General features: G+C 37.4%; 1 protein-coding gene across 4 annotated transcripts in view; it reads left to right on the forward strand.

The window, feature by feature from the left end:
* CERT1 (ceramide transporter 1) overlaps nt 1-24,281 on the forward strand; it is an 82,037-nt gene that overhangs the window by 52,579 nt on the left and 5,177 nt on the right. For 3 of the 4 annotated variants that reach the window (XM_005488302.4, XM_014267950.3, XM_014267951.3), the window contains 11 exons: nt 4,224-4,381; nt 10,205-10,297; nt 12,916-13,002; nt 13,936-14,028; nt 14,608-14,685; nt 18,909-19,004; nt 19,691-19,823; nt 19,950-20,020; nt 21,357-21,485; nt 22,237-22,366; nt 23,473-23,609. In XM_005488302.4, coding sequence (XP_005488359.1) covers nt 4,224-4,381; nt 10,205-10,297; nt 12,916-13,002; nt 13,936-14,028; nt 14,608-14,685; nt 18,909-19,004; nt 19,691-19,823; nt 19,950-20,020; nt 21,357-21,485; nt 22,237-22,366; nt 23,473-23,600 — 1,196 coding nt within the window. In that variant the 3' untranslated portion in view covers nt 23,601-23,609. The remainder of the gene's footprint in view (nt 1-4,223; nt 4,382-10,204; nt 10,298-12,915; nt 13,003-13,935; nt 14,029-14,607; nt 14,686-18,908; nt 19,005-19,690; nt 19,824-19,949; nt 20,021-21,356; nt 21,486-22,236; nt 22,367-23,472; nt 23,610-24,281) is intronic. The other variant, XM_005488303.4, reaches the window with a different exon arrangement.

The raw sequence follows: 24,281 nt of genomic DNA on the forward strand, positions 1-24,281 counted from the left end.
ACCCTGTTGTCTGTATGAAACTGTACTCTTTTTTTTTTTACGAACTGTTAAGTTAGATTTCAGAAAACTGAAAAAGACAAATGCTAAGTAAGAGTTTCATTTTACTGCATGATTCATTTTGAAAGAGATGTCTTTGTCAAACTCAATTTTTGTACAATCATGTACCAGCTTAATTTACTGGTAGAAAATCTTTTTGTATCTACGTTGGTTCTGGTGCATCTGTAATATATATGCATATACTATGGGGAATGTCATTAGGAAAGTCTGTAATTTTAATGGAGCTGGTCATCAAGCTTTTGGGAACTTACATGCCAGGAAATTGATACTTGGTGTTACAGATACCTGTACAAACTCACTCACTATAGCTCCCTACAGGAAATAATTCTGCAACCCCTTGCATTTTGCAGAACTTCTAATTCCAAATGAGTCCTGTATTCCATTGAATTTACTTTCCATTAATTATTTCTATGAAAATATTTGTCCCTATTTCGGTTTTACTGTGTCTCAGTCTGATTTCTAATGGCTAAATTAATTAAATATTTAGTAGCTGAGTGCTGCAAAGCTTGATTAGAAATGAATAATTAGACTCTGTCTTAGAGTGGAATTAAAATGGATACAATGGGGGAAGTAGGTGTCTCAGGTTGAGACAGCCATGCTCATGTATTGGGCAGAAAAAAAAGGTCAAACTGAACTGGCAATGAAAGACTTATCTTGAACTACACCCTTTTTAAAGCTTAGCCTCAGAGCAACTGTTAAAATTTGATTTCTCAATTTTCTGGTTCTCTTGTTGAAATTTCTATCTCATCCTGGAAGGACGCCAACAATCTTCTTAACCATAGCTTACAAGTGGTTGCCTGTTTATTCTGAGATGGTTCTCCTCTCAGTGGTTCAGGAAGTGAGGCATTGGTTCAACCTCTTAATTTAGCTTACTATGATATGATGAAATGTTTAAGCCTACTGTTCAAACTACTAGTGCACCAGTCTAAAGCTCAAATTATTAGATTTAAGACCGATTTAAGGGGCCATATTCAAATTGACTTTTGCAATTTGTTCTCTCTGTGGGAAGAGAAAGTTAATGTAAATATGGACATTTGTGTACTGCTCTGAAGGTGATTTGGATAGGGAGGCTTTCTCTTTTCTGTGCTCTGCAGGATCTTTAGGTGAACAGGTAGGTAGAGTACTATGAAGTTGTTTAAATATATTGGCCACCTTCCAGTTGGCCAATATATTTATTGGCCAATATTATTTATTCCAGTCTGGTAATTGGAACTGTAAAAGACCAAGGTATGGTGTCTGGCTGATGCCTGTTTGCCCATTGGGATCTTATATTCAGGAATGTAGAGTCTTGATCTCTAAGTGTTCCCATTCATCCCCTCAGGAAAGAGAACATATTTAGAATTAAATTTCCTAAGAGTAGGAAGAGGAGGAGTAACCTACTTAAGGAACCACCTTGAATATGGAAGATGTCTTTTGTACTGGAACTATAAAGATGGAAGTGGTACAAAGACTGAAGAAGAGAAATTTGATGTAAATTACAGCAGAGATTTATGCTGGATTTTTGTGCTTTGAATGGAGGAAAAATATTTGCCAAAATATTGTTGAAAAACTGGGGGTGTTCTTAAAGGAAAACTAATCTTATTGATCCTATTGCAATCCACAGAGGATAACAACAGTAGGCATCAAGAAATGGACATGAACACAAATATTTGTTTTTCACTTAGAATTACTTAAGTGACATAATATGTTAAGGGAGCATAAAATGGAAAAAAAAAAGGAAAAACATCTTTCTACTTACTCTCTTTAGAATATTTTTCTATTTCTCTGGAAAACAGATTTGATCAAACAGTGGGAAGGTATTACCAGCAGAATCTTGGGAACAAGAAGGGAAACACCTATCCTAACAGACACAAAGGTCTAGGAGAGAAAAGCTAAACAGCTATTGAAAGTTAAAGAATGATATGAATAATTCCTTTTATGAAACAAAAGAAAAAGCAAGTCAGAAATAGAGCGTAGATGGATAATGAAAAATAAACTGCTTGGAAGATGTTGAAATTGAAGTTAAGGTGGGAGACAAAATTACCCTGCTTTTTTCAGTTGACAGCATGCAGTTTGATAACCAGAGAGCAGTTGCAGCAGTAAGAACCCTTTCCTATTGGTCTTTACCTTTAAACATAGATCTCCAGATGCCTGGTTTAATTTTGAAATAATCAATTTGTAGCTGACATGAAAAAAAGTGTAAAAAAGGAATCAGAAATATGTTTGGTATCTCCAAATAGAAAATCTTCTCACAAGTATTTGTAAAATGTCTAAGCTGAGTTGTTCCTGAGGTAAGGGTTGAGGTCATCTCCCTACATGCTTCAGATACTTCCTGTGATTAGGAATGAATCAAAATACTTGTATCTATCATAAGGAATCAGTTGAGTGACCATCTCTTTTTAAAAAGATTCAGAATCTTCAGCAAGATGTTAATTTTTGCCCATAATTGTAATGACTGAAAAAATTTGGGCACTGACTTCAAGTCTGCAGCTCTTCATCTGACACTAGTCATTAAGGAATGGCTTAGGACTGTACGGAAGTGTTAATAAGATGTGGCTGAGACCTCAAAAGGGACAAAAGTTCTATCTTTTCCAGAAAATTAAGCTGAGTTGCTGTATTTCTCTTAAATTCTACTTCAGAGATTTCTGAAATTATTTATATAGTGTTGCAGCTAGTTGCAGTTTCTTCAGCATGTCTGCATATTTCCTAAGTGAGAGAGAAAAATCACATCTGCAAATATTATAGTTGTGCTGTTAAGCCTGCATGTGAACATAGCCTACACCAACAGGAGGAATTATTAGTGTGAAACCATCTTTTTCAGTTGTGAAGTATTATGGGCAGAGTTCTTGTATAATTTTAATTATTTTCATTGCAGACACTCCTTGCTGGCTTATGCCACTGTCAGTGCCAGTCCCCGCTGTGTTCCCTCTGCAGCTCTTGGGGAGAGAGAGCTGGTCTGCTTATTATCATTTCTGAAACAATTTTTTTGTTCTCTTGCTTTTCTTTTTTTTTTTCCAGCCCCCATCATTTTTACCTTTTAGGGAATATTCCCAATTAACATTTAAAAAAAAAAAAGGTTGTATATTACCATAGTATGTCTGCTTCTTGAGGTATTTGGAGTTGGGTGTAGTCTCTAATTACTTGTTTGAAAAAGAGTTTGATTCCTTTTGAAAGGGGGGGCATGTAAAACCTCTAGAGACTTAAACCACTGCTGAGAACCATGTGATGATTGCTTTCCATTCCCTAAGTGCAGACACTGTTCTGTCATTACAGAATAGACCTGCTTGAAAGTTCTGCTCTGCTCTTGCAGACAAATGAACTTACTCAAAAATTAATTGGTACTTTTTAAAGTGTAAACGTTTTATGTTGACAAACTGACAGACTGGAGGAAAAAATTATGTCAGTCCAGGTGATAAGTCAGGAGCTTGCTCTTTGGCAATAGCAGGAGTTACTTTAACTTGCTGGGTTCAGTCAGCTTCAACTTGAGTGTTACTTCTGCTTTGTAATATTTTCTGACATTCATGTGCAATGCTTGATATGTTATTATGTCAACCTACGTACCAGTGTGACATATAATAGGTACTTTTTTTTTGCACACATTTTAAATGACTTGTTTAAATAGCCTTAGCAACAGATGGCCTGGTTGACAGCATGAAGCAGTTCTTGGAACAGTAAAACTCACAGTACTTGGAAAATTCAGCACATTTGATGCTTTTATCTTATACCTTTTTACTTTTAGGTTTTAAAATTTGTAATTATATGCTTAAAAGAACCTTGAATTATACATTTTGGATTTGATGACATTTTGAAATTGTTCCTTTCTCAGTGCTGAGTCTGATACGTTTTAAGGTTGCTCTGTGTTAATTAGGCCCCATTTCAAGCTGTCAAACTGCTATTGTTACAAACTATTACCACTCCCTCCACCCACATGATTTGCAGAGTGCAGAGTAATACAGCATTACAAGCAGGCTTGAAATACAGTATAGCAAAATGAAGCTGCAAGGATCTGTTTCGCCTTTTGAATATTTTTCTTTATCCTGTGGATAACTGTGGACATTATTATCACTTCAGAATTTTATTTTTAAATTAACTTCGTTTCCAGTCTGTTGTCTTCAAATATAACACATCCATGTGAAGTGCTTATTTGATTAAGACAGCTATCAGTGATCTCATATATGTGTTTTTAGTGTTTCCACATGTGACACCCAAAGGAATTAATGGCATAGACTTCAAAGGGGAAGCTATAACTTTCAAGGCAACTACTGCTGGAATCCTTGCTACACTGTCTCATTGTATTGAACTCATGGTAAAACGTGAAGAAAGCTGGCAAAAAAGACTAGATAAGGTAAGATCATTTTCCTTTTACTTTTGTTGAAAGAAAAGGTTTCTTTAACTTGAAATTGAAATTTCAAATAAGTTATTACTAACTTCGATACTCAAACAACTGCTTTTATTTTTATATACAACATCTATTAATTTCAGGTGCTTAAGTTATTAACCATATAAAATGTTAAGAAGCCTTGTTCTGAGTGGTGATGCAGTGGTGATATAGTAGCTCTTTTCATCATAGTCTTTTTTTCACAGCACTTATTCAGATAGTGGTCCTATAGTCTTTATATCTTTAAAGAATCTGAAATTATCTCATAGTAGTAAGTGTATTGCTTACAGTCTTCTGACATAGACTTAGTTATCTGTGCATGCCAAATGACGTGCAAGTCTCTGAAATGTTTTAGTATGATAAGAGGTGGTGATAACACTGGGGAAAACAGCCAGTTCTAACTTTATATGTCTCCTCAAGATAAAATTATTTCACTGTCCTCTAAGAGACTGGTGAGATTTAGTTATACTTTATACTAACCAGTGAAATCTTCTGTATCGTTTTAGAGTATATGTTATTCTAGGCAGTGATAGTCCATTCTGAACCTATTCAACCAGTGTAACAGCTCTAAAGGAGCAGTGTCTTCTTGTCTGAGATCTGTTGTTGGAGGCATGGCAGGTTGGAGTTCAGGCTTTAATTTTTAGAATTGTACCATTGCTGGCTGGTGTACACTGCAGCTGTCCTTCTGTTCTCCTTCCATGTTTTGATGTCACACATACCGTGTATCAAATCTTACTCTATTTAGTGATACATTTTTCAAAGAATTAACATATTCAGACATATTTGAATCCTTGACCCTGTCTTCTGTATTGTTTGTGCATATGTCAAAGGCTTGGCCCTGTGTCATTGTATTGTGACTTCTGTCAATAACTTTTTACTGGTTCAGCTGAGTATTGGAAGAATTACAGTAGGTCCAAAACTTGAAGCCTGTTTATAAGATGATAGGGGAATTCAGGTTGGATAGAGACCTCAAGAGCTCTCTCTTGCTCTAATCTTCATCTTAAAGTAAGGACAGTTTGAATCAGACCAGGTTGCTCAGGGCTTTATCAAGGCTGCAGACAGCCTAGATCTTCTAAGCAGGTCTGCTCCTCATCTCTTCTTAGAATGAAAAAGTTTTGCCTTATATCCTGCTGGAGTAAGTTTTCTTCCAGTATCTAAAGCTTATTTTTCAGCCTTCTCCTGTAAACTGTGAAGACACTGGCTCGATTTCTTTATTAGTTTCTTAAACATATCAGAAGAATACTGTTAGATGCCACAGCAAAAGCCTTCCCTGTGCTGGACAAACACTCTTCATTTGTGTTGATGAGACTTTGCTTATAGCATATTTTCCTTGCCTGTACTTCAGTATATTTTAATAAGGAATAATATGTTAAAATATAATTTGAAATTATTTAGGTTTGGGTTTTGTCACTTTTTTTGTGTTGTCTTATAAACTAGCTTTAAAGCACTTGTGGAAGAAGCAAGTGGTTAGCAAATTCAGGGTTCAATTTCACTTGGGGTCTCATGGGACTAATGTCTCATACAGTATGAGTAAGTACATTTGAAAGGGGCTCACAAACTCCTTTCCACTTCTTTTCCCAGGAATTAAAAGGGCAAAAGCTCCTGAAACCTGAGAGTTTTCAAATTGCTCGGCTTTGGCAGACTTGCAACTTTCAAAAAGGCCCATTTGTCAATGACATTTTCTGGGGTTTAGAGGACAGGGTATTAAGTACCTTAATTAGTTTATGAAGTCATTACTTTGTATTCCTCTCTTTGCTCACCTTTTGGAAGAGGAGATTATTTTCTTGAATGAAATAACTAGACTTGTGGTGGGATACCTTGGCAGAGAGTGAAATGCTGACCACCTATACAGCAGGATTAGGTAGAAGAGTAGAATGAGAAAGCTCATGGGTCAAGAGAAAGACAGGAAGATTGCTTCCTGGTTTTTGTCAGGGCAGAACATTCTTGACACATGGAAAATCAATTTGTTGCTGATTTAAAATAATGGGAAGTTAATGGGAGACAGAAGGACAAACAGTAGAATAAGTTGTCTTGCCCTTTTTCCTGAGCTCAACTCCATTCCTTTTCCCTGTAGGCTCCTCTACCAGAATCCTAAAATGATTAAGGTTGTAAAAGATTTCAAACCCTATCAAGTCCAATGGTGCACCAGTAAACCTTGTCCCTGGTTGCCCCATCTACGCCTCTTTTAACATTGCCAGGCTCAGTGATAGCTCCAGTGAGACTGCCAGAGCAGGGCAGTCTGTTCAGTGCTTGTCTCCCCTTTCAGTGAAGAACTTCCTGCTGATATCCAGTCTAGCCCTCCCCTGCTGCAGCTTGGGACTGCTTCCTCTTTTCCTCTTCTGCTTGTGCTCGTTAGCTGGGAGGAAAGACCAGCCCCACCTGGCTACAGCCTCCTTCCAGGCACTTGCAGAGAGCAATGATGTCTTCCCTGAGCCTCCTTTTTTCCAGACTGGACACCCCCAGCTCCCTCAGCCATTCCCCACAGGAGTTGTGCTCCAGACACTCCATCAACTCCATTGCTCTTCTCTGGACAGCATCTCGATGTCCTTCCTGAACTGAGGGTTCCAGAACTGAACATGCGATTTCAGGAGTGGCTTCACCTTTTCTGAGTGCAGGAGGACAGTCCCTGCTCTGCTCCTGCTGCCACACCATTGCTGGCACAGGCCAGGATGCCATTGGCCTTCTTGGCCCCCTGGGCACAGCCTGGCTCATGTTCAGCTGCTGCCACCAGCACCCCCAGCTCCTTTCCAGCCACTCTGCCCCAGCCTGTGGAGCTGCCTGGGGTTGGTGTGACCCAAGGGCAGGACCCAGCACTGGGCCTTGTGGAACCTCTCTTGTGGAACCACTGGGCTCAGCCATGATCCAGCCTGTCCAGATCCCTCTGCAGAGCCTTCCTGCCCTCCAGGAAGCAGCAGATCAGCACTCACACCAAGCTTGGTGTCATTTGTGAACTACCTGAGCGTGCACTTGATAAACCCCTTGTCCTCATCATCCATAGAGATATGAGCCATGACTTGCCCAAATATTGAGCCCTGCCAACAGCAGTGGTGTCAGGCTACCAGCTGGATATAACTCTATTCACCACCACTATCTGGGCCCAGCCATCCAGACAGATGTTTCTTAAGTAGTGAAGAGTATACTCAGCCAAACCATGGGCTGCCATTTTCTCCAGGATAATGCTGTGGGAAATGGAGTCAAAGGCTTTAGTGAAGTCAAGACAGACGACATCCACAGGCTTTCCCTCATTCACTAAGCAGGTCACCCTGTCATAGAAGCTCAGGTTGGTAAGGCACAATCTGCCTTTCACAAACCCTGGCTTGCTGGGCTGATTGATCACCACATGCTGTGTGCTCTCACTTGAGGTAGTATGTTCCATAACCTTACAGCCTGCTAGCAGCAGGCAGTGCATGGTGAGGAATGTTGCATTTGCAATTAGTCCAAAACTTCATCTTTGCCATTCCTTTCTCCTCATACATTTTTCCCAGCTCTAGTGCCTCTGTTGGTGACAGCCCTCTGAGAAAACAAATCTATTGCAGTGTAGATCCTTCATGGGATGTGATTCCTTCAGGAAATACCCCTGCAGTTTGGACATATATATTCTGCTGCGCCTCCTCACCTCCTCATCTTCTTGCTCTTGGCATCTCCGTCATTTCTCACTTTTTCTTCCAATTCTTCTTTCCACAGAGTGTTTTTTATTCCTTTTTTTTTCCCCTCAGAGATGTGTCACATGCATGGTGGTTGGGCTGACCTGTGTGTTGCAGTGAGTCTGTTGTGGAGCTGGCAAGGGCCACCTCTGTCTGCCGCAAGGCAGCCTCAGTCTCCTCCCACAATTGCTGCCCATGTGAGCAGCGCCTTCATGCCTACACCCTTAATTACAGCAATTGACTGTATTCAGACCTACCTGCTACCATTATTCCGGAGTGGTAGAGCTGCTTTTGGTTTAGTTTTTATCTTTTCATTTTAGTGGTTAAACATCATTTTAAGAGTAACTTTTATAACTGTGGGGCTGATGAAGAGACGTTGTTTTCCATGTGATAGATAGGTGTGGGATGAGAATGGTGTAATCTTTGTACTTTTGATTTTCTTGAATCTGTCTGTAAACTGCTCTAAGAAGGAAATAAATATCGTGCGATGATAGAAGTATAGATTATATGATTAGTTTTCTTTAACTACCAAAATAGTAAAATGTCCAGAATGAAATTGATGTATATTGTAGTATTATCTAAAGTTATTGTAGTTGCAGCCTTTCTTTCCACCTTTTATACCTAGCTCTTAGGATCTTGAGCTTGACTTTTTGTCTCCAGTACAATATGTAATACATTGAATGTATTTTAAAACACTTTTCTTAAAATATATACACATTTTATACACAAAGGATTTTGTCATTAGTATTTGAGCCACTGTTTTACTTGCACTGAAGTCTTTGTAATTATGCTTTTCATGTTGTCTTGACTGCTACAGCATTTTTCTGTTTTTGTTTCTGCCTTCTCTAATACTATTGCCAAGAGAAACTGGCAAATTTGGAGAGTCGTATTTTGACACATGTGAATTGTAACTAATTTGCAGATTGAATTACAGAAAGCATGGGGATTTGGAGTGAGTGGGAGAAGGAGTTGTGTTTTAGGGGGTCTGTTTTGTTTTTTATTCCAAGTCTGGTAACATTTCTGTACTTTTCTCAGTGACTTATACTCAAGCCATGTTTTATGTATCTTCAGGACTCTCCAGTTCCTTTCAAAAAAGATAATCATGCAAAATTTTCTGAAATCTGTTAGCAGGTACTGCCTCTTTGATTGCTTCAGAAAGGAAAAGCTTACAGTCACAATTAAGGACAATATTGTCTCCATCAAAATGTTGTGGGTTTTTTTGTGTATGTGTGTGTGGGGTGTGTGTGTGTAAAACTATACTACTTTGTTCTACATCAAAAGTATTCCCTAAACTCATCTTTTCAATATTGCTTTGGGGTTTTCCACTGAATCTTTAAATTTCAATTTGGATTGCTGAATAATTAAACCCATATCTGCAAGAAGTGTGTGATGTCCACCTGTTAGACTTGACTTGATTTCATCTGAAGTGATTTTGAAAGGGGACACAGAAACATCTTGCAAAAAAAGCTGATTTGTCAGAAGCTATTTCAGAAGTGTTTATAGCTTTTTCACGGAAAATATCTGGCAGTATGCAGAATTTATAGAGGCAATATTAGATTTAGTCTGATTTTAGCATTACAATTGTTTTATTCAAAATAGACAATGAATAGTCACTGTCAGGTTTCTACATAGACTGGCACCTAATACAGTCACAACCTGTTACTGGACAAGTGTATCAAGTTGCGCTCTGCATGGAATCCACAAAATTATTCACATTGCCCTAATTATAGATACAAACTTGTTAGTGTATCACTACATTCAGCATGTTAGCTTTTTACCCGTTTTAGTTTTACACGTTGTTATCCCTGCCCAAGTATCTGTGTCAAGGAAGTTTATATAAAGTGTCAGATACAAAGTATGACTCCCAGTGAAGCATGAACAACTATGCTTAAACTAGAAACCAGTTTTTGCTTGCTGATCTGGTTTCTTCCACATGACTTAGAAGGTATCCTCAAGGTAGCTAGTTCCCCAAACTTTCTATTATATATGCATGTATATTGGCACATATAATGCATATATGCAAATAAACTCAGAAATTCATCAGCTTTGCAGTTGCTGCTTGGAGAAAACACTACCCTGGCCGTTCCATTTATTGGCCTGTTCACATTTTATTTTTGCTGCATTAAATGGTCATGTAATTTTACAGGAGACAGAGAAAAGGAGAAGAATTGAAGAAGCATACAAAAATGCTGTGACAGAACTGAAGAAAAAGTCCCACTTTGGAGGGCCAGACTATGAGGTATGAATTTTACTTTAGAAACTTTTTATAACACTATGACTTTTTCAGGTGCCCACTGAACCACTCTACTACTCCCCTCAGGTGGACAGGGGAGAGAAAATATAATGGAAGTCTTCTGGATTGGGATATGGACAGGGAAAGGTTATTCACCAATTGCTGACAGAGGCAAAACTCACTTGAGGAAATACCACTTAATTACTAATCAAATCTTAAGACCACCTTTTCACTACCCCTCTCTTCTTCCTGGGTTTAATTTCACTTCCAAATTTTCTGCCTTCTACCCCTCAGCTGTGCAGAGAGAAAAGGAATGGGGATTGTGGTCAGTTCATCTCACATTGTCTCTGCCACTCTTTCCTCGTCACAGGGAGCATTCCTTACACTCTTACCCTTCTCCATTTTGGGATTCCTCCCACAGGAGACAGTTCTCCATGAACTCTTCCAACAAGAGTCTGTCTCATGGACTGCAGAGTTCTTCATGAACTGCTCTGTGTGAGTTTTCCCCACAGGATGCAGTCCTTCAGGAACAGGCTGTTCCAGCATGGGTTCACAGTCCTGCCAATAAACTTGTTCCAGCATGAGCTTCTCTCCATGGAGCCACAGGTCCTGCCAGAAGCCTGCTCCTGTGTGGGCTTCCCACAGGATCACATCATTCTTTGGGCATCCACCTGCTCCAGTGTGGGCTCCTCACTGGGCTACACATGGATCTCTGCTCCTTCATGGATCTTCCATGGGCTGCAGTGGAACAGCTGCTTCACTGTGGTCTGCACCAGAGGCTGCAGGGAAATCTTAGCATGTGGAGCACCTCCTGCCCCTCCTTCTTCACTGACCTGGTACCTGCTGAGCCCTTTCTCTCACATGCTCTCACTCCACTCTTTTCTAGCTGCAGTTTTTTTTCTCCCTTTGTTAAATACAGTGTCACAGAGATGATGGGCATGGCCTTGGGCAATGGCAGCAGCAGGTCCATCCTAGAGCCAGCTTACACTGTCTCAGTTGGACATGGGGGAAGCTTCTGTCAGCTTCCCACAGAAGCCACCCCTGTTGCCACTTCAGCTACCAAATCCTTCCTACAATAGCACAATACACTTTTAAGATTGGGTTGTTTCCTTAAGAGGGAAAGTGAAGTTTCACAAGCCAGTGCAAGCATGATTTACAATTGTGTTCATGCCAGACTTACTTTTTCACCTTGGAAACTGAAACTGTATAAAGAATCTCAGTCCTTAATTCCTTGAGTAGAAGTATGTCTTAACCTTTGATGTTTTGCTTTTGTCCGAAGTACGTTTCTTGCAGATATTTCTGTTGGTTTTTTCTTAATTTCTCATACATTTGATACTGCTTAAATGTAATTGTACTTTACCTTTTTATTTGTTCAGCTGTAGAGATAAGTAAAACAAAAATATGAAAACTCTGACAGCAGAGACAGTCCTAGAAGATCACATGTAACTTTAACTGGTTTTCAATTTGTCACTGCCACTTAAAATACTATGTTTTCAAATTCTAAGTTCCTTTCTTCTGTTAAATTGCATTTCATCAGCATTCTCCTCAGTGAGGTATTTAGTTCTATTCTAAGATGCATAAACCAGCTTTTGAAGAGTAATAGTAGAATGGTTTAGGTTGGAAGGGACCTTAAAGATCATATAGATCCAATATCCGTGCCAGAGGCAGGGACTTCTCCCAGTCAACCAAGTTGCTTAATGCCCCATCCAGCCTGGCCTTGAACACTTCCACAGATGAGTTATCCACACTAATGTAAGCTAGTGCACCTGAAATACAGTGAGCTTGACCCTTTCATGTACATTAATGAAGCACATTTCTACTTTCAAGTCATAGCCTGAGAAATAGCAGTAGTACTGTACAGCTATCTAAGGTACTTGACATTAGATTAATTGTTGTCACTGAGACATTCACTGTAAACGAATGAAATAAATAGGAAGTTAAACTTCATCTACTTGGTTACGAACCCAGCTGCTTCTTCCAGGTGTCACTGCTGGTACACAGTTTTGGGGGTTTTTTTAACTTGCAGGAATAGGTTGTTTTACAATACAGTAAATGCAGTAAACCTAAATATATTAGATTACCATTTTAATTAGTAGACTAGAGTTTTCAGTCCTTGATTTAACTCTACCTGTTGTTTAGTGTTAAACTGCTGATTCTGAGAATTGAATTTTCAATAGAGATCCCCAAAATTATGTCTTCCCTTGTTGTATTTTTTATCACACAGTGCCTTAAGGCACTGAAATACTTGTGAGGAGTCTAACTACACAGTTATGTTAATAGATGTTCTTTACTGACACTGTAAACATTTTCAAGAGAAGACATTTATTAATTAAGTCGTAAATTTGGAGTCAAAGCATACTGACACTATTACTCACTTTCCTGGGGTTTTTTCTTCTTTATGTAACTATCATTAAATTGTTGTTAGAGGATGACACTTCCTTTAACAAGTAAAGGTTTTCAGAGAACTTGTAATCTAAGAATATTGGTGAAAATATTTGAGATCTGCAGAAGAAATTTGCTTCCATCAGTTACATATAAAATGTAAATATGTATTTCTGATGTTAAATTGAAGTGGAGCTTTTATGTCTCCAGGATTTTTAACTAGTTTTTTCCTTATGCTCTAGGAGGGTCCTAATAGTCTGATTAATGAAGAAGAGTTCTTTGATGCTGTTGAAGCTGCTCTTGACAGACAGGATAAAATGGAAGAACAGGTACTAAAACTTGAAAAATGTCTTAATGATGAGCACTTCCTGAGAGACTTCTGTGTCTTACAGTCTGTCCTGAGGTGTATCTGAAGCTCCAGTTTATTTATTCTGGCACTGATCAGAGAATTCCCCTTACTATTTTTACAATAAAAAATAGTTGCTTAATGCTAATTTTAAGATAGTAACTTCATAGCTTGTCTAGAAAATAATAGTACAAGTGCTAAGTTTATTAAATGTCTCTAGTTTCTAATTCCTAAATAAATGTCCTGTATGAAAATTATCTATATGTGACTGCTGCCCTGTTAAGATAAAAATATCAAATACTACTGTCTCTCAAAATCTCAGCTGTCTCTCCAAATCTAGTAATTGGTCTGATCTTTTTACTTCAGTGATATATGGAATAGGAAAGACATTGTTCTGCTGGGGTACTGCACTAACTAATTTTTTTAATACACTTCAGGGACAGGTATCAAAAAGGATAAGATGCATTCTAGAAAATAGGGTTTGAGAGCATATAAAATGAGAGGGAATAACAAAGTCATGCATCCTTTGTCGTAAAAGACTTTATGCTTAGGAATGTAATGAATAACAGTGACTTGAGATTTAGAAGACTTTCTAGTGGACCTGTAATACCCAACAGAGTTCACCCTATATTGGAATCTCTTAGCAAAGAGTAAAGGTTTTGAGTGACTGTGATAATACTACATGGATCTTTAGTGCTGCCAGTGTGTTTTCCTTAACTCAGAAATACACCTTGAAGTTTAGATTAATTCAGTCTTCAGGCCCACTCACTGAGAATTCCAGTGGGATGACAGCTTCATGTCTGTCATGGACAGCATCAGTTGTTGTAGTCACTATGTAGATTGAGCATGACTCACTTTTTTTCACAGTCCACCCCGTAGCAGCTGACTAATAATAATTAAACCTATGTTGTTGCAGTCCCAAAGCGAAAAGGTTAGATTACACTGGCCAACACCCTTACCTTCTGGAGATGCATATTCTGCTGTGGGGACTCATCGATTTGTGCAAACGGTAAGATATTTATCCTGATCTTCTCCGAATAAGGGGCTGGTCTATGCTGTTTCTATGTAATGTTTTGTATGGGTAGGTGAGATTTTTTCGGTGTTTCTAGTAACTTCCAGTGGCCTATTCATTTTTGAAAAACAGTAGCTGGAACTGAAGAAGGACTGCTTTTTGTCTTGGCTCAAAAATACTGATTTGAGAACCTACTTAGAATATTCTTTACTTGTATCAGGCTTGTCAGGCATAAAAAAAGGAAAAACCACAATTGGCTAACTGCAGTACTTTCAAGATACCTTCATCCAGATTCATTGAACTGATTTTATTTAAAAAAAATAATAATCCAGTTGGTTGTATCAGGACTGGTTGACTTGTTTTTGGCTGTTACTGGAAACACTATGCTCCTGTCAGGGCTACACTGGGAGCATAATATATAATAGGTGCATGAAATCAGCATTTGCTGCTGTGCTTGCTGCTTATGGTGCTTTTGTTTTCCTTTTCTTCATTATCTTGTGCTTGCAAGTTGGTACTGAACGCTCTGTTGTGCCTTTGTTCTGATTACTTGGTTTTTTCTTTGTCTGTCTCTGGTAGCCCTATAGTCGCTCTTCCTCCATGTCTTCCATTGATCTAGTCAGTGCCTCTGATGATGTTCACAGATTCAGCGCCCAGGTACTGTATTGATATGTCACATGGGGGTTGCATATCTTTGCTTTATATCATCCTTTTCTCTAGAACCTGGGGTTGTTTTGGTTTTTGATTTTTTTGTTACGTCAAACACTGCTTGCTTTAAACTAGTACATTGAGACAAACAAAGGAGTTCTCTATTCCTGTACTAAATGGTTGTCTTTCTTTACATCCAGCTTGCATGCATACCACTTGTGCAGAGGCCCAAATCTTGTGAAACTATTTGGTTTACTTCAGTAGCTTTAATAAAAATGTCTATAGTTTGAAAATTTTGTATCTCTAGGTATAATGAAAGTAAAATAACATGTTTTACAGAGGCTGGAGATGGCCTTTGCTTCAGATTGAATAGTTTTTCTTGCTTTTAAATCAAAGGTTTGATTTTTGTATGAAGTGTTGATTTGCAATGATATTAATACATTGAGTCTTATGGTTCACTATTACCATTTTTTACCTCTATGACTACTTTGATTACCAAAAGACCATTAAACATGTTGATCAACAAGACTGTGGGTATGACAGATCATATTGAAGTGTTCATGTATCACTTGTCCTTCAGAAATTAAGTCTGATATGCTGAATATGTCAATGTTGCCATAATGACATATTCCTGTAATGTACAAAATTACTTTAGGTACTTAATAGGAAGGTGGTTGTGTAGGGTAGAATTAGATAAGTGTTTGCTTTCTAATCTCCAAAACAGTAGTTCAGATATGTTATTCATGCTATTTCTTTCTTTCTGTGATCCATATGTGATGGTGAATATGGAGCTTCCTTCTGGGATCTGCTCTTTTGCTCTTTTTTAAAAGCTCTGACCTATCTTTTTTTTTTTCCTAACAGGAATGGATTTTAACTTTTTTTTTTTTAACAGAGCCTGGAATTCTATTACCTGCAGACCTTACTACCAGCTCCATGAGCAGAACCAACATTTAAGGACTTGCCTAGTGGACTAAAATTCCAAGACCTTGCAGTTAGTTTATTTCTGAAATCTGAACTTACTGCAAGGGAAAAAGTATGCAAGTCCTGTTGCACAATAGTGATAGGCTCATCTACTGGTACTCCAGTAGCTGAGTTAGTTTTCTAAGTTCTTTTTTTTTGGGAGGAGGGGTAATAAAGTGAGGGGATAATAAAGAAAGGGAGTAATAAGTAACAGAAAGCAAGTTTGATTGCCAAGACGGGAGATAGTACTCTGTCAGGTTGTGGTTGCAGAGATCATTCAGCATAAGGGGAACTCATATTTTCCCAGATATGCAGGTGTCCTCATTTTCACCTGTTTTATGCCTGTGATAACATTTCTGTATTCATATGATAAACCTGAGTTGTAGAGCACCACTGTGACTGCAGAACTGATCACTTGCAAACACATCTGAGGTGGACCAGATCATTATCACAATAATGCAAATTGTGGTTAAATATCAGGATCAAATGGACTGGAGTAAAGTTGCTTTTTTTGCCTGCTGCATGGATTATACTACATGAAAGTTACTATGGAGTGTGTCCTAACCCAGTTTCAAGTTAATGGCCTCACTACAGAAAGTATGAATATCCCCACATGCGGTTCCACCCTCCCAAGTATTTTCCCTAAACCAAATTTTTTGTCAGACTAACAAGTCAGTCCACCTGTTCTGGAGTTTCAGTTCTACTGAACAAGACAACAAAAAGCATGATGAAAATAGCAGACCTTTTCATTCTACCCACTATAGATTTTTAAAAAATTGGCCTTTGTTCCCAGGCTGACAATTTGGCTTTAGGAAGGAAAACTAGTATCTTGGTTCTTAAAAAATGTGATTTTTTTCCTAGACTTGATGTGAATGAAGGGAATGTTGGTATCAGTAAAAGGTCAAGTAGCAACTAACAGCCCTGTTTTTAAGACTGAGAAGTATAAACAGAAGTATTCTGATGGGAGCTGTTTCTTCAGTGTGTCTCTAGAAAGGCATTGTTGTCTCTGCCAGTTGAGTGGGAGTTCAGATCACTTTCTTTTGAAGATCTGTCAGCTTTATAATAGGTTCTGAGTTGTTCTTGGGCCCTTTAAAGGGAAAAACTTGCCACTCAAAGTTCAGATCAAGGCTGTATGGCATACAGGTTGCAAGCATTTCTGCAGACCGTTCTTGTAGCCCACTAGGAACCCAGAGTTAAGAGTGAGCCTCTCAGATGGGAGAGAATCTTTAGATCTTGACTGTGCCTCTGAAATTGGTGCAGGTTGACAGATGGTGACCAGTGCATAGACTAAGTACAGTTTGTACAGACAATGTGCACAAGCAGGTTGTGTAAATACTGCATTTCCTGGTGAAGCAGGAGTCTGTTCAGATTGCATTCCTGTGGGTGCCTTGTTCTCTTCTTCCCTTGGTATTTCCTTCATCTCTTTGCATCTAACACACGAAGCAAAAAGTATAAAAAGACCAAAGTAAATGTATAAACACAGCATTTTCCTTAATAAATTAGGAGGTGGGATGGAAAATACATAAGGGCCGGAAGGTATGGCAAGTACGTGCTGAGAGCATAGCAAGGATTCCTTTCTTAAAGCAATGTGACCTAGAGTTAAATCGTTAAATATTTAAATAGCCCACATTCTTACCCAGTTTATATTGTAAATATAAACTGGGCAAGAATGTGGGCTATTTAAATATATTTATATTATCATGAAACCATGGCAGTTTGTACTGTCATGGTTTCACTGGAAAAAAAAGGGAAGAAACTTTTGTAGGAAACCTGCTAGTAACTGGCAGCAAAAGTTGACTTGTCTAGAAGCTGAAATATAAATCTTGGTGGTGTTTATTGTTCACTGAAGCTCAGAACCAGAGCACCCAAAACCTGGATTGATAACTTTGCCTTGTCTAGATAAGTCTGTGCTTAGTTAAACTAACACAAACTAGGATTTCCATCCAATGGATTTTGTTTTTTCATGTTGTGATTCTACAGTTTTTTTGATTCTGGCCTTAAGTGTATTTCCTGTTGGGTACACAGCACAAACAAAATCACTGCCTTAAATTAAAATTAAATAACATCTTTCAGTTCTGTATCATATTAAAAAAAGATTAATTAATACTACTTTTGCTTTCTACTTGTTTTCATACTTGCTCAAATAGGTTTTGCATATTTTACTGCAAACTATGGCTTCATATTTTTGTAAGATATGCAAAAGCACCCTGGGGTTCAGGGTACACTTCAAGTTGCACTACGACTAATCTTTGTGTTGGTCATTTAACTAATTTTGTTTGTAGTGCTTTTTCTTTTGGGAAAAAAAAAGATATTTCAAGTAGTTCAGGAAAATGCTGTGAATCATGGGGACTTGCTTTCTATTACAAGTTTTAGTAGTCATCTGTCTTTAGGGTGGAAAAAAGTTATTAAAGTGTTTCAAATACTTGAAGCATTACACAGCAATGGGTACCCTATGATTTTGCTTCTGTTTTTATTTGGAGCATTAGGAAAAGGGTGGGGAACCAAAGAAACAGAATAATGTATTAGATCTAAAATAAGCATCATCTTCCTGTCCCAGTATCCATTTTCATGCATATTGTATAGAATAACAAATGAGATATTCACTTAGCTTGATAAAAATACAGCAAATATTTGGCTGTAAAAAAAAAAGGCACAACTGCTAGCAAAATAAGTTTTAAATGAGCATTTTGTAATTATAGAATCTCTGTACCATCATAATCTTTTGAGTGTAGGCATTTCTGGGTTTTTGTCTAGCTGTCAACTGTGCAAAGATGCCTCTGAAACAGGAGGCATGCTCCGCTTGTGACTGTTTTCGTCACTGCTCTTCCAATATGATTTTTCATGTGCATTTTCTTTTTAGAGCTTGTCAGTTTTCCTCCCTAATCACCTGGCTTTGTTGAGCTTTTAAAATGCTCTTCCAGTGAATATCTTATAGTGCATTGTAATTCCACTTAGAGATACTTGCAGTTCCTAACTGCTGAAATAAAGAACTGTTTTAGGTAGAAGTTTTGAGCTTTGACAGTTTAAAGGCACAAAGGCAGGCTAGGATGTACCCACAAAAGAGGAAGTTGGAATTTGAATCAAAATTTTGGCTTTTGTTTCCAAAGGTCAGCATTATTTGTTTGTTCCTAACCTAACAGAGAACTCTCTCATTTAAATTTAGCTCCTGCACAGGAATTGAAGCATTAACTTGTGACTTCCAATGCTGTATAGTATCTCCCCTAAAACATGGAAGGAATGAGTTAAAAACGCCTGGGTTTTTTCCTTTACAGGTGGAAGAGATGGTACGAAACCACATGACGTATTCCTTGCAAGATGTAGGAGGAGATGCCAATTGGCAGCTAGTGGTAGAAGAGGGAGAAATGAAGGTAAATGTTTCAGGTTTGGTTAATTTGTGTAAGATGATACACTGTGAAGACAGATACTTCCAGTGTACATTTGGCAGTGTTACCTTTACTGCTGGACTCAGTGATCTTAAGGGCCTTTTTCAACCTAGATCATGTTATGATTTTTGAAAATATTATCAATCATCAAGTTATGCTGTTGTAACTTCTCTCTGGGAATAGCACTGTTTAGGTTGGGACTGGGGTCCATGAGAACTGTGGCTTCTAATCTACTTATTCATATAAAATTCTTTGTAACTCTTGCAATAGATTGATATTTACAAATTCCTTTCTCACTCTGTCCTACTTAAAGCTTGGTATCAAAGTAATGGGTAAATTCTATGTACAAAAATAACCAGAGTAACAAGCTACAGTGTTGGCTGCTCCACCATGATTATAAATCCATATGGATAGTAATAAATAAGCTAGCTTAATCATTTTTGGAGTAGAAACCTTAAAGTACTGGTATTTTAATGTGAAATGCCACATAAGAATGTCTTCAATGAATGTTACCAGAGAACACTTCCATGGCAAATTGTTCATGTGATAAGCTTCTGGATAAGTGGTTTGTTTGTTCAGATTTTTTTAAGACTGATTAAATTTCAATAATTAAAACATGAACAGTTTTGACAGCTTCTGTTCTGCATATCTTTCTTTGTGTTTGGCTATAGGTATACAGACGAGAAGTGGAAGAAAATGGAATAGTTCTAGATCCTTTGAAAGCAACCCATGCTGTTAAAGGGGTAACAGGACATGAAGTTTGCCACTACTTCTGGAATGTTGATGTTCGTAATGACTGGGAAAGTAAGGCATTGGTTCTTCAGTGTTGAAGGTTTATCAGCAAGTATAGTATTTATAGCACTGTCCTATTGTCTGTGACTGTTCACTGATGGTTTTTTTTTCCTTCCCCCCACCCCCCTCCCCTTTTAGCAACAATTGAAAATTTCCATGTTGTGGAAAATTTAGCTGATAACGCAATCATCATTTACCAGACACATAAGGTAATAAAACTTCATTTGCATACCTTACTGAGACATCTGAAGTGTACATGTTCCAATATTCTGAATAATTTACTGGCCTAACAACTTAAAATACTGCTCTGGACAATATTCCAGAACAAGTTCTCTATTAAACTGCAACTTATATCAATTTTTCAGACTTTTCTTGAGAGCATAATTAGTTATGCATGTGTCTGATAGAGTTGCAGTAGCAGGTGAGGCCTGCTTTTTATGTCATGATTATACCACTGCCAGCAAGGCCAGATTCATGCAAAGCAAACAGAAGCAATAAATCACCACTGACTACAAGGAAGAAACCTACACCACTGTATCAGATGTGTTTTTGCAAAAATGCAGGTTAGCATTCACCACAGTTAGTTGACATACCACCTCATAATGCAAGTGTTTTTAATTGTTGGTGCAGCATTTGTTCGTGTACCTTAATTGTTTTTTCCCCCAGAATGGTTCTGGTGTCAGTTTATAAAAATGTTCATTTTAATTACAACCCAACAACTGAAATGCAAAGATCTGAAAAATTTATAGGAATAAAATTTACATACTCATCCTTAGTCTTGCATGTTTCTAAGCATTAGTATATTCAAATGTTAGAAAAAAAGGTTTTTCTTTGATAATTTTACCAGTAGTGCAGTTATATTAAAACTTCTTTAATAGAAGACTCATAATTTTGAGTAAGACAGTTGTGTCATCTGTAGTGGTTGTGGTAAAAGCCAGAACTTTTTTCTCCTACTGAATGTCAGGAAAATAAGTTCTGTATATTTTATTTTGTCAGTTTCACTCTAAAACTTTCATGTTGTCACATTTCACTTCTAAAACTTTCTCTTGGATAATATCAGTTTGCTATATCTATCTTACTGTAGTAGTAGCTTTTTGACGTAATATTTTTTTCAAATATATCTCTCCTTTCTCTTCTCTGGAGACATAAGTAAATGTAGATGCATCCTTATACACCTAACCCTTAGTTCAGTTTGTAGTTTACAAGTATTTTAATTAAAACACAAACCTGAGGTTCAGAGTACAGGAGGGTGACTGCCTATTCCTATTTTTATAACTGAAAAATTCATTGCAGTTTAGTGTTCTGCATTTCAAAGACCTTAAAGTTTTGCCTTAATTTTTTTTGTATGAAGTGTAGCGAACCTGAAATTTTTGTTCCCTATTTACAACAGTTATGTTCTCTTTCAGTTTTCAGAATGAAATTACTAAATTGAAAATACTTTAACTTAATAATATAACTGACCTGGTTTGCCTTGCTTGGTTTTTAATTTTAACTAAGGATAGTTGTTAAACCTGCAAAAGCTTATGTTCAGCTGTTTCTCTGCAGAGAGTGTGGCCAGCCTCTCAAAGGGATGTGCTGTATTTGTCTGCCATCAGAAAGATACCAGCATTCAGTGAAAATGATCCAGAAACGTGGATTGTGTGCAATTTCTCTGTAGAACATGACAGTGCTCCTGTAAGTATTATTTTGATTCTGTGAAGTTCTGCTTTTAAGGTAGCTTTTCTCTTCCCATGGTAATGCATTTGCAGTGTTAGTGTGAGGGTGATGGAGGGTTTTTACAAAAGTACAGTTAATTTAAATCAGGTGGTAAAATGACTTGATGAAGGCATTCCTAGCCAAAAGCTTTCTTGCCTTATCTCTCGGTTTGGATGATCTAAGGTGTTACAGCAGAATGGAAGCAAAATTTCTGGAGATGTGAAAACATTTTAAAGAATTGAGGCTATTTTGTATGGAATCAAATCACTATCTCTTCAGCATTGTCAAATATAGGAGTAGGATTGTATAATTACAGATAGGGTTAAGTCTCCATTTTACAGTTTTGCCTTGGTTCTGTGAGATAATAGCAATGGTTGTTTTCCTTCGATTGCTACTCCATAGCCTGCTTTTAAAGGAAAAGTTAACTTTTATTTGTAAATGCTGATACATTATTCTTTAAATAAATCAGTTTCTTTACTGATTTGTCACAACGCTTGAAGTATTTCACTTACAATTTGTTAAGCAAGCAGAAACCTGAGATTCACTGACATTTTAGATCCTTCCCCTATCCACCATGTATCATTTTACTCATTTTCACGTTACATCTGTGCAAGTGCTAGAGAAGCAGAGTTTCTAGAGTGTCTTAGACTTCATGATGAAAAGATGTTCATACTCAAGTATGCTGAAACAAATTTAGTTTAAGGCTTACAATGTTTCATATTTTTGGCAGTTGAACAATCGCTGTGTCCGTGCCAAAATAAATATTGCGATGATTTGTCAGACGCTAGTAAGCCCACCAGAGGGCAACAAGGAAATAAGCAGGGACAACATTCTGTGCAAGATTACATATGTAGCTAATGGTAAGTATAAAATTTTTCAGTATGACATTCACGATATATGTTAATTTTGGGAAGTTCAATACTGGCACAAAAATAAAAAAGAAAATAAAAAGGCTTGATGCCTTTTCCTCTTTCTGTTGTATCTATATATAGCATCACTTTTGTGTTCATCATGTTCAGAATGTCTCAAATGAAGGTGCTACATGAACTGGTGAATGGGATCATTCATTATGTGGTACTCTGGGAGGAATAAATGGAAGAGCTGTGTAGCTCAGTTCTAAGTATATAGCCTTGGGGTGGAGGAAGGTGAGCAGAAATGTGTGCAACTGGAATGAGTTGGCATAGCTTTTAGTTTCAGTAATGATATGTTGGGTTTTTTCATGTACTACTAATTTTTTTTCTCCCAATTAATCTCATTAGGCTGAAAAGCTGCTGATTGTCAAAGCCAAATTGTATTGTTGTACCCAGTGTTTAGAAATGTATTAGTATTGGAGAGACATGCTTACTATCTTCTCTCCCAGAGCTACGAAACACTTCAAGGGTAGCTTACTCAGCTTTTTACTTTTTTTTTAACATTTCCAAATTTCTTAAAAAGTATGTTTTCACTGCTAAATTCTGAACTGTGACTATATGGGAAGTAATAGCTTTTTCAGCAACATACTTTCCTTGCGAATGAAAATGTAATTAAAAATCAATTCAGGTTTTGTTTAAATGCTTTATAATCATTTACAGGGTGTTGCCTGTGTGGCATTTCTGCAGGCAAATGCAGTAATTATTGAAAAGTTAAGACTGACTCTGCTTTCTTTGAAATAAGAAGTCACTCAAGTCTCTTTCTCTTTGTTTCTTGGAAGCCCATAGAGAATATCCTCTTCTATTCAGGAATTTTCCCAAGACTCACCATGCAGCATATTTAATGTTTTCTAAATAATGGCATCATAGATCTGGACTGAGCTTGAGTATTACAAACAGAAAGTACAACACAAGCCTAGGGGCATAAAAGAATCTGCTGTTGGTTATTCCTTCTTGTTACTTCAGGAAGAGTTGCAGGAGTAATTAACTAAAAGTTACTTTTGCAGCATTTAGTGGAGTTGCTGTATTTCAATGTCCTTCTTTCTGTTTACTTGTAGTGAACCCGGGAGGATGGGCTCCTGCATCAGTGTTACGGGCAGTGGCCAAACGAGAATATCCAAAGTTCTTAAAGCGTTTTACATCGTATGTGCAAGAGAAGACAGCAGGAAAGCCTATTTTATTCTAGTACTAGCAGGTATAAATACTTCTAAAATTTTTTTCACCATTTTAAAGGCCAAATGAAAGTATGCAATCTAGGAATATCTTCCATGATTAGCATGGCTTCAGTGCTTGCTTTAGCATGCAATATACTTTTAAAAAACATGTAATTTGTGTGTACGGCTGCACAAGTTAGCCAGCATTAGTTTTCTTAGACTTCTATTGGTTCATTTTGCAAGTTTTTGCATACGTGTCCAATCTACATAGAAGTAAAATAGGATGAAGTACTGGTTTTTTTCAGCTATCACAGGCATTTTGCATTTGTTCTGAAAAAATACATACTGAAGTTACTCTAGAGCCTCATGTGTTTTTTATAACTTAAATTCTACTTACAATTGCGTATTTCATAGACTATTAGTACATTTCAGTTTTCTTTTATATTGACAGAATAGTTTGACCTAGGATTTTTATTAATGGAACTTCACTGACAGACCAGCATGAATTACTAGAATATTTAGAAGACTGTGATTTAAGTTTTTCTTCCTTTCTGATGAACCTAGGAAAGAAAAGGGATTTCCAGATGCTTTCTGAAGTCAATGGAAATATTGTTTATGGTGGAGGTTATTGGCTAATCTAAAGTTTTTTGAACAGTTAGATGATGATATGACGTTAGAAGAGGGTTTCTTGATCACTTTGAGGATATCTGAGC

Source organism: Zonotrichia albicollis, chromosome Z, assembly GCF_047830755.1.
Source record: "Zonotrichia albicollis isolate bZonAlb1 chromosome Z, bZonAlb1.hap1, whole genome shotgun sequence".
NCBI classification, from domain to species: Eukaryota; Metazoa; Chordata; class Aves; order Passeriformes; family Passerellidae; genus Zonotrichia; species Zonotrichia albicollis.